The 13331-nt window shown below is 38.3% G+C and overlaps 1 protein-coding gene across 1 annotated transcript in view; it reads left to right on the top strand.

Moving 5' to 3' along the window:
* Positions 1–3047: 3047 nt before the first annotated feature.
* LOC108701790 (carbonic anhydrase-related protein 10) overlaps positions 3048–13331 on the top strand; it is a 178369-nt gene continuing 168085 nt past the window's right edge. The window contains exon 1 of the mRNA XM_041576218.1: positions 3048–3236. Within this exon, the coding sequence (XP_041432152.1) occupies positions 3176–3236 (61 nt within the window). The 5' untranslated portion in view covers positions 3048–3175. The remainder of the gene's footprint in view (positions 3237–13331) is intronic.

The raw sequence follows: 13331 nt of genomic DNA, 5'->3' as shown, positions 1-13331 counted from the left end.
TTGCTCAAACCAATGGCTTGCTGGGAGCTGCTTGCTCAGCTCAGATCATTGGACTGGAATTAATGGCGCTATGATGAGTTTAGAGCAGTATAATATTGGGAGGGCAGTAGGAAAACAAGATCACCTCCCAAAGTAAATGATCAAAAACTACAATCTGTTTAGCGGCAAATCAATTGTCATTAATTTTTCTCAGTACACAATTTGTGAACAATTCTCAAATCGGTAAACATTCCTATAATTACAAATTGATTGATTTGAACGGAACCTTAAGATCGTAAATGCATTTCCCATTGTTCAATCGGGGTTTCATCTACAGATCACGATTGAACAAAATATATTATAGGAATTGAACTATTTAAAAACCTGCAATTTTATCTTTTTATTCATCCATCATAGAAATGTCACTAAAAATATTGTTTTAAAAGCTGTATGGTAAGAGATTATGAGATGATTAGATGTGGTTAAAATGGAATCCCAAGCGAATAGAAAACAGTAGCACAAAACTATAAGGAGCAAATTTACTTATGGTCGAATATCGAGGGTTAATTAACCCTCGATATTCGACTGCCGAATTGAAATCCTTCGACTTCGAATATCGAAGTCAAAGGATTTACCGCAATTTGTTCGATCAAACGATTCAATCCTTCGAATCGTTCGTTTAGAAGGATTTTAATCCATCGATCGAACGATTTTTCTTCAACCAAAAAAAGATAGCAAAGCTTATGGGGACCTTCCCCATAGGCTAACATTGACTTCGGTGGGTTTTAGGTGGCAAACTAGAGGGTTGAAGTTGTTTTTTAAAGAGACAGTACTTCGACTATCGAATGGTCGAATAGTCGAACGATTTTTAGTTCGAATCGTTCAATTAGAAGTTATAGTCGAAGTAGCCCATTCGATGGTCGAAGTAGCCAAAAAAAACATTCGAAATTCGAAGTTTTTTTTATTCTATTCCTTCACTCGAGCTAAGTAAATGGGCCCCTAAATGATGATTGGTCTTGGTTTTGCCAACCTTACTGTGTGGCTTTTATTAGAAAATAATTCACAAAGGTGGTACATTCCTTCACTGTTAAAGGAAAACTATACCCCCCAAACAATGTAGGTCTCTATAAAAAGATATTGCATAAAACAGCTCATATGTAAAACCCTGCTTCTTGTAAATAAACCATTTTCATAATAATATACTTTTCTAGTAGTATGTGTCATTGGGTAATCATAAATAGAAAATTGCAATTTTAAAAAATAAGGGCCGCCCCCTGGGATCGTAGGATTCACTGTACTGTATGTTAGGTCACATGAGCCAATTAACAGACAGAGTTGTGTCTTTTGCTTCCACACTTCTTCCTGTTACAGTTGAAGTATTTCTGGTCAGGTGATCTCTGAGGCAACACAGAGACCATCACGAAATGGTGGCTCAAGGCAAGAGATGTAAAAGGGCAATATTTACTTAAATATATATTCCAGTTTGGGAAGATTCTTTAATATGCCACTTAATATGATATGAACTATCTGTTGGTTAAGTGTTCATTTTGGGGGTATAGTTTTCCTTTAAAATGTAATGTAATATATGTATTTTAAATGTGAGCCTTCCAATGAACATCTCTGACGAGGCGCTGGGAGAATTGGGTGGGATCCAGCAGAATAAAGGTAATTTGAAGTTCTTCAAATACACAAAAAAAAGGGGGTGGGGTAGGCAGAGTAAAGCAGCTATAGTTTTAATCAACAGAACAGATCAAGGATTGAGAATTGCGTCAATAATCCAATTGACGGCTGGTTTTCTATAGGGGACTAAAAAGGAATAATAAAATCACGTAGTGCTATTACGTAAGGGAGAATTTGAGAACGTCTTACAGTTAAAAGAGTTGAGAGAAGGATCTTTCCCTAAGGACAAAAGCCATTAGTATGTGCGGTAGCGCCTGGCAATGGGCTGTGCAGTAGATGACGACAAGAAAGAGATTCAGCACCACGGACAGCGATAACACTTGGCTGAGGAGCGGGAGGTTTCATAGGCGCTGTCCACCTTTCAGTACCTGCCGCAACTGCCAGCTCTCCCTCCCCAGCCGGCTGCGCACCAATCGGACGTGTGAGCGCGCATGAGCAGAGAAATCGCAGCGTTAATCTCCACAGTGAGCTGCTGCACGGATCTTTCCTCTCTCATCCTTTTGCTAAGCAAACATCCCAAAAGTAGCAATCGCTGCCACAAACGCGTCGCAGAAAAGGTGCACAGCAAGAGGGGAATCCTGACAGAGCAATATGTACCTTCGGTGAGTAACCAGCTCTTTTAGCCCCCAAGTAAACTTATTGCAGGATGTTCTCAGCATGCTCTGAATGTTAAAAAAAAGACCCTTCACCAGCATTCTTCTGCAGCTTTGGCAGATCACCTTATTCTACAAATGGAACAAACACTGCATTAATGCAACTGGAAACCAGTTTGCAAATGAAAAATCAAGATCTTGATTTGTCTGCCTTGATCTGTGCTCTAACTGTCCATTGACTTAAAGCACTCCTGTGCCAGTATATAATAGTGTATAACACTAGGTATAGAAAAGGAGAACCTAGTACTTGAATTCTTTAGGACAGAGCTTACACTTTAGTCCATAATACTGCTGAGGAGAAAAGGCCCCAATAAGTAATGCTAGAGCTCCTCCTGCTGTTAGACCGTGGAACATCTTTGCAGAACTGAAAAAACCCTTCTACTTCCAAAGCAGCCAGTCACATAACATCACACTCGCATTTTCACCCCTTTGGTTCGCAAGTGCTTGTGATTATTATTATTTTCGTGCTACAGGGAGAAATATCCAAGGTTGTCGCTTGTGGAAAATGCTTTGGACGGATACACCAGCAGCTAAATCTGCCACTGGTCATCTCTAGGGATTGACTACAAGGATAATGAGTCGGATTCCCCAGTACTAATATATAAATTTGTTTCACAGTCTTTAATCAGTCTTTAAATCTCTTCTGCTATTTTTTTTTCATTCTGGAGTTTCTGTCTTCACTTCATGGGAGTTAAGGAATCGAGATAACCCTTTCCCATTTTTTTGGATGCTGTTGGGGTTTTTTTGGACATGTGCACACAAATTTGGAGAATACCCTTAGGCAGAACGGGAACAGTGCTGAAAGACTGGGAAGTACAATATTGATCCTTTCTAAGTGATGCATTTGGAATCAAAATCGTAGGATGGAAATAGTTTGGGAGGTGTTTTTTATTCTCCAAGCCAGTCTCATCGTTTGTATGTCAGGTATGCTGCCATTTCATTATTATACTTTCCCTTTATAATAATTGAATATGTTCACTTGGGCTTTTTTTTTCCTGTCTGTGTGCTAGAATCATAAAAAAAACTTACCGGGATGCCCTGTTTTGTGTAGATTTGCCACCATGGCTCCTTGCTTTCGTTATACTAATTAAAATACATGGGCTTGGTAAGCCTAGAAATCAGATGTACAGTGCATCATGTATAAAATCCTTAAAGAGATCAGAGTTAAGTAAAAGCCATCTGTCATAAATTCCATGGTGCATAGACAAATTGCAATTTGTGTCTGTGCATTTGCATGAAATGTGCAATTAGTTGCTAAATTGGGTGAAATAAACTATTTTTTGTCATATATTCTTATTGAGTAACATTTTGCTTTACGGATATATATTCTGTATATATGTACGGACAACAATATTTATATAGCTATACATAGATTAAATGATAGAGTGACAGAGGCAGATTCCCTATCATCCACTAACTCTTTTCTAATATGCGCACAATCAGATTAACAAAAACAAGAATTGTGATGTAATTGCAGCTATACGTAGAAAAGCTCATGTTCACTCACCTTGCTATATAATCATTAAATATTTATTTGTTTATAGTGCAGGATGAGTATTATTCAGTTTTTCTTTCCTGCTTTCATGCAGCAGGAAAGGAAAATGCTTTCCTGGAGAAACATGGGATATCCAACCCCCCCCCACCCAAAAAAAAAATGTGAAATGTGGGTCTCTGGTGAATATTTCTTTTAAGAACCTACTGTCAGTTCTAGACAGGCTGCTCAGCAATGGGATTTGATCAGTCCCACATAGAGTAGCCTCTCTTAACTGTAGGGGTGGGTAGAATTACAAGTATGCCACCCCTAATTCTAGGAAACTGAGGCTATAAGGCAGCAATGGATTTGGGAATGCTGAATGTTATATCTGGTTCTTATCCAAACAAAGCCAATAAATAGTATATTTGGAATTTACTGAGAATCTTTGCCAAAGGGCAGCATTGCAGACAGATGTAAAATTAAACCGATTGTGAAGAATGTTTTCCCTAATGCATAGTGCTAAAGATTAATGACAAGTGATGTACCTAAGCAGCACAATGCCTGTTTATCCACACTTTAAATTTTTAAGGATGCTTGTCTACTTGTTAAAAATTTACTTTTTAGCATAACGTATGCATCAAGAGTGTATATCCATTGTGTTTCAGAGGTATTATTCTGTGGCATACTGCCGTCTGTTCCTTCCTATGCTGCTAAAGAGATTCACATTGTGCCTTACCTTTATTATTTCATTTGTCTCACTAATTCTGTAATATAGGATTTAACTCATACACACTCTTGCTTGCAGCACAAGTCCTATACTATTACTATTTTATGGTGGATACTTGGTGTTAAACTACAGAGTACAGTAATGTATACATTTCTGCCATGGCAGACCCAAGGAAGAATCATGAGCTTTTCGTGCCAAAATAATTGGAGTTTTCTATCTACGGGAGGTTATCAATAAATAGGGAATATGGTTCTCTGTTTAAAATATATTTTTGTTCAGTCCTGGACATGTTCCTTAAGCAATGGGTGGGCCAGACTGTTTCAGTTTACATATTGGCGGAGACTTTCCATAGGATGTGTATCCTTTTAAATTGGTATGCAATTGCAGGTTGCAGTTAGTATGGTCTCTGTGGGCAGGGCATAGAGCAGTGGTTAGTTGCTTACTTGCTTGTGGGGGGAACTCCCTGCCAGGTTGGGAATGCCACTGATTATATGCTAAGATGGCACCACTTGATAAAATGCCCTATCTGTTGAGGATCCCAGAAGCTGTGTTGCTATTTGATATATTGGCATTAATGTTATTTAATGAGGAAAAAATGTATATAGGGATTATCTTTAATGAGGTGTCCAAGATCACCTTTTTTTGGGGGGGTTGGGGTTAACTGTGCCTGCAACTGTGGTATACTGTATACGGAGAGGTAGAATGGCATCAGGGGAAGGAATTGTGCTGGGTAAAGGCTAGACAATGGGATATTATGTGTAATTGTATAATATGAGGAAAGGGTGTCAAGAGGAACTATACTAGGCGTGTAGAAAGGTGCTGTAATTTTTGGACAGTGTTATTTAGTAAGGGAAGATGTTGACATGGGAAGGAGCTTTAGTTTTAGGATAGTTTGTTATCAAAATGGTGGGACTGTATAATTAGGTAAATGGTGTCATGTGAATGGTTGTAACATAGGAATAGGGTGTTTGATGAGCAAGATGGTATCAAAAACAGAAGATATCATTGAGGCTGAGTTGTAGTACATTAACAGTTGTAAAGCTGAAGGCTGGGTGATAATTAATGGGTCCCCACAGAAGCTCCACCCTGTCTAGTCTGGTACAGCAGCCCTTTAAGTATCCCTCTTCTCTGCTACATAATGTATGTGATCACAGCCCAGACAACATTTTGAAAGACAGTGATTGAAAATCAAATGGTGGAAATGCTGCCATGATCCCATCGGTCCCAACTTGCAGATAAGATTACACTGTGCAATAGCATCAGCTTATTAAATGAATTTAATGGAGGAGGTTGTGTGAGGCATTTTTAAAATGTTCTTTTTCAATCAGTGGCACTAGTTGTGGAGGTACAATGATCAATAAGCAGTGACATTGCATTTCAAAGCTTCTTTCTATCAAAATGAGCCAAAGTACGACATGGCCTGTGCAGCAGCAGCAGCAACAAGCATAAATGACACCACACTGCCCATTGATTAACTGGATCACATATGAGATTTGGTCCCACACATGTATGACCAAACAAAATAGTGATTAATGGGAAGTGTACATTGCTAGGACAGGGTAAAGTGCACAGAACCAAAGGGCAAACTCAAAATCTAAAACTAAAGATATGTGATTTAAAAAATGTATTCAAATGGTACTCAGGCCTTACTCATTTTGTACCCTTTGTACTTATTCATCAGCAGTGAGGCGCCATGGTGCCAAACTACTTTTAAGAAAACCCTCTGCCATTATTACAAACAACCAATTAAAAAACTGTACATCAACTATCAGAATAGCAATATAATACATACATTTTACAGGACTATTTTTTAATCTGCATGCACAAGTATAAATAAATAACTTAAAACCTAAGTTAAATTCAAGCCATTTCTGACTCAATTATGCCAATGATCAATAATCTGCAATTCGATATAGATATAAAGATCTAGTGCCATATAAATATTTCTAAAAATTTGTGCAAATTTACATGAACCATTTTGGCACATGATTCTGCCCAGGGACTATTATTTATCTGCACATCTGTCTTGGGCTACCATAATGTTTCTATCCAGAGAAAGTGATTATATTTTATACAGGCTCCAGTGAAACTGTGGAAATATTGCCATGAAAAAATTATAAAATGCTTGATTACCTTTAAATACAGACCCTTTCTGCCTTGTGAATTTGCTTCTTTTTCTCAGAAAGAAAAGCTTTATAAAGTATTTCCTTCATAATTCCTCATCTTTCAGTTCAAGGTCCGTTTAAGATAGTGGCGCAAACGATTACAAATGGTTTTGGGTATTCAAGAAATTCATGGTGTTTCCGTATAAAAATAAAAAAAGGGAACGTTTGAGTCATCAGCCATTTCAGTCAGTGCTATGTGGATTGGTCTCATGTATCATGCACAGTGTATTTATAATCTCAAACCCATTTTCTTGAACATGCACAAATGATATGGTACACTTGAACAATGGATGGATGAAATGCTTGGTTGCAAAACTCTTTCTCTAGCCACTAGTAATATTATACAGGTTCAATGTGCTCAGTTCTTGCAATGTAAGCAGTATGGTGAGGCTTAGGGTTGCCACCATTTCTGGAAAAAATTACCAGCCTTGTTACTGTATATATTTATCTTTCTTCCCTGTTAATAACATTAGGAGGGAGCAAGCATCACTTGTAGCTTTCATCCATTAAGATGTATGATAGTCATCAATCATGTTAAGTTTCCGATTATAGTAGCCCAGTTAAACAATATCATATGATCCATGGCAGGGTTATGTCATGTTTCGCAAAGGTTTTCTATGTCTTACGCATGAAGATATCATCTAGACGTTGCAGGCCTGCAATCTAATCGCCTGAGTGCATAAATACAAGTTGTATGGGAGGGGAAATGAGCCAAAGCATTGTTTAGAATTGCAGCGCATGTTGTAAAGAGCAATTAAAGGCAATTTGGAAGCAAATGGATGTGGTTTTTTTTACCCCCAATGCAACATTGTTTCCCATAATCTATTTGGCAAATTTTGGCAAAGTCCAGTTTGCACGGTTTGTGTTGACATGGTGTCCCTTTGGGTGTGTGGAATTAATAACTGTATTAGCATTCGGTTCATCAGTTGGACCTATTGATTCAACTTGAAAAAGGAACCCAACCAGACTTGCAGTAATTCTAGGGTTTCCTAGTGTTATTGCATACATTTTTACATAACTCATCTGAACAGACTGGGCGCAAGGGATTAGTAGAAAATATGGTACTTTGGTGAATGAAACCAATATGCACTTAATTATGTATCCATTTTAGTGCCTTGCACTTGGGCATGGGATTCTAAATAAGCATGGCTTATTTAAGACTAGAGATGTCGCGAACTGTTCGCCGGCGAACTTGTTCGCGCGAACATCGGGTGTTCGCGCTCGCCGGAAGTTCGCGAACGCCGCGCGACGTTCACCATTTTGGGTTCGCCATTGTTGGCGCTTTTTTTTGCCCTCTCACCCCAGACCAGCAGGTACATGGCAGCCAATCAGGAAGCTCTCCCCTGGACCACTCCCCTTCCCTATAAAAACCGAAGCCCTGCAGCGTTTTTTCACTCTGCCTGTGTGTGCTGAAGAGATAGTGTAGGGAGAGAGCTGCTGCCTGTTAGTGATTTCAGGGACAGTTGAAAGTTTGCTGGCTAGTAATCGTTTTGATACTGCTCTGTTATTGGAGGGACAGAAGTCTGCAGGGGTTTGAGGGACATTTAAGCTTAGGTAGCTTTGCTGGCTAGTAATCTACCTTCTACTGCAGTGCTCTGTATGTAGCTGCAGTGGGCAGCTGTCCTGCTTCTGATCTCATCTGCTGACTGCTGCAATAACAGTAGTCCTTGTAAGGACTGCTTTTATTTATTTTTTTGTTGTTTTACTACTACTACTACTACTACTATAAGAGCCCAGTGCTATTAGTCTAGCAGTGTTGGGGAGTGGGACTGGTGTGCTAATCTGCTGCTCCTAGTAGTTCAGCAGCACCAACTTTAATTTTTTTTTTTTAATATTCATTTTTTTTTTATTTTACTTTTTTTTATTTTACTACCGCTTGTAGTAGTGTATAAGTTGACCTTTTAGGCATTATTTGCCCTGTAGGCATTATTTGCACACTGTTTTCTTCAACCCGCCATCTAGCTGTGTGACCTTGTTCACATTCTGTCTAAATATCCATAATATTACCGTCTCCAGAAAAAACACCGGAGTGACTTTTTTCAAGCAGCCATAATATATTTTACGTAATCCGTATCCACCGCTGTAGTAGTGTATACGTTGACCTTGTAGGCATTATTTGCACACTGTTTTCTTCAACCCGCCATCTAGCTGTGTGACCTTGTTCACATTTTGTCTAAATATTGATAATATTATCGTCTCTAGAAAAACCACTTGAGTTACTTTTTTTCAAGCAGCATTCATATATTTTACGTAATCCGTATCCACCGCTGTAGTAGTGTATACGTTGACCTTGTAGGCATTATTTGCACACTGTTTTCTTCAACCCGCCATCTAGCTGTGTGACCTTGTTCACATTCTGTCTAAATATCCATAATATTACCGTCTCCAGAAAAAACACCGGAGTGACTTTTTCAAGCAGCCATAATATATTTTATGTAATCCGTATCCACCGCTGTAGTAGTGTATACGTTGACCTTGTAGGCATTGTTTGCCCAGTTTTTTTGGCCGCAGCCACTGAAGCACAGAGGCCAGAAAAAATATGCCATATAAATGCTGAAAATAGTCATTTTTTGCCATACGTTGACTCAACGTATATGGCAAAAAATGACTATTTTCAGCATTTATATGGCATATTTTTTCTGGCAACTGTGCTTCAGTGGCTGCGACCAAAAAAACTGGGCAAACAATGCCTACAAGGTCAACGTATGGCAAAAAATGACTATTTTCAGCATTTATATGGCATATTTTTTCTGGCAACTGTGCTTCAGTGGCTGCAACCAAAAAAACTGGGCAAACAATGTCTACAAGGTCAACGTTATGGCGAAAAATGACTATTTTCAGCATTTATATGGCATATTTTTTCTGGCAACTGTGCTTCAGTGGCTGCAACCAAAAAAACTGGGCAAACAATGTCTACAAGGTCAACGTATGGCGAAAAATGACTATTTTCAGCATTTATATGGCATATTTTTTATGGCAACTGTGCTTCAGTGGCTGCGTCCAAAAAAACTGGGCAAACAATGCCTACAAGGTCAACGTATGGCAGTTGTTTAAAGAGAACAGTAGATTACTAGCCAGCAAAGCTACCTAAGCTAAAATGTCCCTCAAATCCCTGCAGACTTCTGTCCCTCCAATACAGAGCAGTATCAAGCAGATTACTAGCCAGCAAACTTACTATCATCTGTCCCTGAAATCACTAACAGCTCTCCCCCTACACTATCTCTTCCAAGCACACACAGGCAGATTTTTCAGATACATTTTTGCCCTTGATCCCCCTCTGGCATGCCACTGTCCAGGTCGTTGCACCCTTTAAACAACTTTAAAATCATTTTTCTGGCCAGAAATGTCTTTTCTAGATGTTAAAGTTCGCCTTCCCATTGAAGTCTATGGGGTTCGCGAACCGTTCGCGAACCGCTCGCGTTTTTGCGCAAGTTCGCGAATATGTTCGAGAACTTTTTTTCCGACGTTCGCTACATCCCTATTTAAGACATTATATCTAATCAAAAAGGAGCAAAAAGGGTACAGTAAGTAAAAAGGCAACAATATTTCAGGGGAGGCGTTCGACCCAGCTGCATCCTAAGAAGCACAGGCCCAAGTGCTCTGGCCCATGCAAACAAGCTCTCATGGTAGAGGGGCAGGGTGCACACAAAGCAGGCAGGCGCTAGGACCATGCGGCCTAGGTGTGCCACAAAGGGAAATCTGTGCCTAGTGGTACTGTATCTAGTTGGTCAGCCAAGTTGTTCTAATGATATAATATAGCTTTGTTAGTTTGATGCTCAACATGTTTTCATTCACAACCAGCCTTCTTTTTTAAACTTCTCCCACAGAGATTTTTGAAATTTTTTGCACATAAAAGAAGGACTGAGATCCGTGCAGACAAGGATTTTTGAATAATTAATTTACCATGTTATTTATTGCAAGGCAGAAATCTCCTGACATTGGGACATTCCCACCACACATGGACCATGGTTTCTTTTTTTCCCTCAGCCTGTGAAGCAGTTGGGCTTTATGGACTCTTGAGAAGCATGGTGTCTATGTGCAGTATATCTTCTGTCTAAAGAAAGCTGCAGGCTCACATGAGATTGAGCTACCGTTTATCCCATCTCTTGAGCAGAATTGCAACATTGTTGTTATAGCTCATTACAAATATGAAAGGTTTACACATAAATAAATAATGACGTTAACACTGAAGTGTATTGTATGGGACCAACCTATAATATGTTCAGTATGATGCCATAAGTATAATATGAGAAGGTATGGATCTTCCTAGCCGCTGCCGGAGACTTGTGGCTAAATCCGGTGGCTAAGCTGGGGGTAAGGGGTTAAGAAACCATGTCGCCGGAAATGACATCATATGTCATGCACGTGATGTCGTCGCTGATGAACAGTCTAGAAAAGTAGTTCTAATGAACTTCAATCCACAATCATAAGATCATGAGACTGTATCACATTCTCACCTTATACAGGTATGGGATTTGTTATGCAGAATGCTTGGGACCTGGGGCTTTCCGGATAATGGATCTTTCCATAACTTGGATCTTCATACACGTACCTTAATTCTACTAGAAAATCATGTAAACATTAAATAAACCCAATAGGCGGTTTTGCATCCAGCAAGGATTCATTATATCTTAGTTTGGATCAAGTACAAAGAACTGTTTAATTATTACAGAGAAAAAGGAAATCATTAAAAAAAATTGTATTATTTTATTATAATGGGAGTCTATGGAGTGTGTAATTTGGAGGTTTCTGGATAATGGGTTTCCAGATAACGGATACCATACCTGTATATAATTCTAAGAGTTACAATTTTATTAGAAAATGAATTTAGATTCGAGAATTGTGACTCAATTTCAGTGGCTACTCAATGACTATTTGACTAGCCATATAACAATCTCTTGTTTATCTAAAGCATGTCCCTAATTCGTATTCATATAGTTTAGCATGACTATAAATTAAGGGCATCGTAAAATGAATTAAAGGGTCCTATATAAGTAGGCTTTTCCTCAGATGCCTATTTTTGTCTCCTGTAAATTGGTTGAAAACCCTTCTGTAATGTAAAAGCTTTTAGCTTCATATAATTTATACAATTGGGGGAAAACATAGTTCCAATATCAAAGAAGGTATTCATGTCTAAAAGTTTACAGAAATGATCTCTGACACTAAAATGAAGCTACAAGGTAACTTTTGTGATAGACAGAAATCTTGAATAGTTTCTGATAAAATCCTTGATGCATTGTTTACTTTAAGAAGAGGGCTTCATTCTGAATACATTTCAAGGCCTTCACACTTCACACTAGTGTGTATTAAACAGTCAACTCAGTAAATTGTTTCTACCAGGGCAGAGGGAGTTGGATAAGGTGCAATGGAAAGGTGGCAAAATTAAGATTTTCGGGGAAATAGAATAAACTAATAAATCCATTATCTGGAAGCCTGTTATCCAGAAAGTTCCAAATTGAGAGAAGACCATCTCCCATAGACTCCTTTTTAATAAAGAATTCTTTGATAACTTAATTTACATCAATAGGAAGCCTTTTTTAACTGTTTAGTTTGTTCTCTTGTCTTTACAGGCAGCATTAACCTTTTCAATATTTTACCTTAAGCCCAATATTCAACTGACTTTAGACTCTATAGGGATCAGTGTAGACAATGGTACAAATAATCTAATCATCCTGTCATGTTTGCAGCCATAACCTTACAGGCAGTTTCAGGGTAGCCAACAGTATAGGCAAAAATGTTGACTTACTATTATGTCTCCCATTAAATTATAAAAAGCACTCAAAAGGATGAAAAAATTGGTTGGACCACAAGTAGGGTCCTGCTTAAGTGGCATTGTTGTCTCTACATATTTCACAAGGCAGTGGCATGTAGACTTTCCATGGGTATGAAAGTATCTTTGTAAGGCAATTACAGGCCAGTGTAATAAAATGTCTGCCAAAATCTAGTAACTCATAGCAACCAGATAAATAAATGCTGATTGGTTGTCATGGCTTACTAGATAAGGAGCAAACGTATGGACATTTACTGTTCTCCCCTTAATCAATTATATGTAGGGATATACATGTATTTATATAGCACTACTTTACACTAAGCACTGTAAATTTTTACAATCTCATGTTAGCTCATACTCATGTTAAAAGACACAATCAGGGGAATGTAATAAAAAACAATTCGCACCAATAAGAATAAAAATCCACATCTTGCTATGGAATATTGTTCCTTAAACTGTTATTACATTGCGAATTTTAATTGCACACTCTTAAGAAGTGCTTGAAGGTGTCGTAATTTTTTGGAGCAAACATTACGACTTTTTCAATAAGAAGTTTTATTACATTTACTGCGCACTGTCGGAAGTGGTCGGTAAACAGTTTCCGGGTTCGCAAAAGTTATATTAAACCAAAATTTGTTTGTGCAAAGGCATAACTTTTCGCATTGTGAATAGTTTTTCCATTACCGACTTTTATACCATATGTCCTTGCCTCATAAAGGTTTCTATGTACAGACATACAGTACATAGGCGAAATTATGTATACTACATAGTCATTGCATGTATGGCATTATCCCTGCATTTAACTCTGAAACTTAAAACAATATTGAGGGCAAGAAATGACAGGAAAAAAACACTTTTTACAAACATTAACTTGGGTCGTACC

Source organism: Xenopus laevis, chromosome 9_10L (genome assembly GCF_017654675.1).
Source record: "Xenopus laevis strain J_2021 chromosome 9_10L, Xenopus_laevis_v10.1, whole genome shotgun sequence".
NCBI classification, from domain to species: domain Eukaryota; kingdom Metazoa; phylum Chordata; class Amphibia; order Anura; family Pipidae; genus Xenopus; species Xenopus laevis.
The sequence above is the reverse complement of the archived record's forward strand: the minus strand, read 5'-3'. Positions and strand labels throughout refer to the sequence as shown.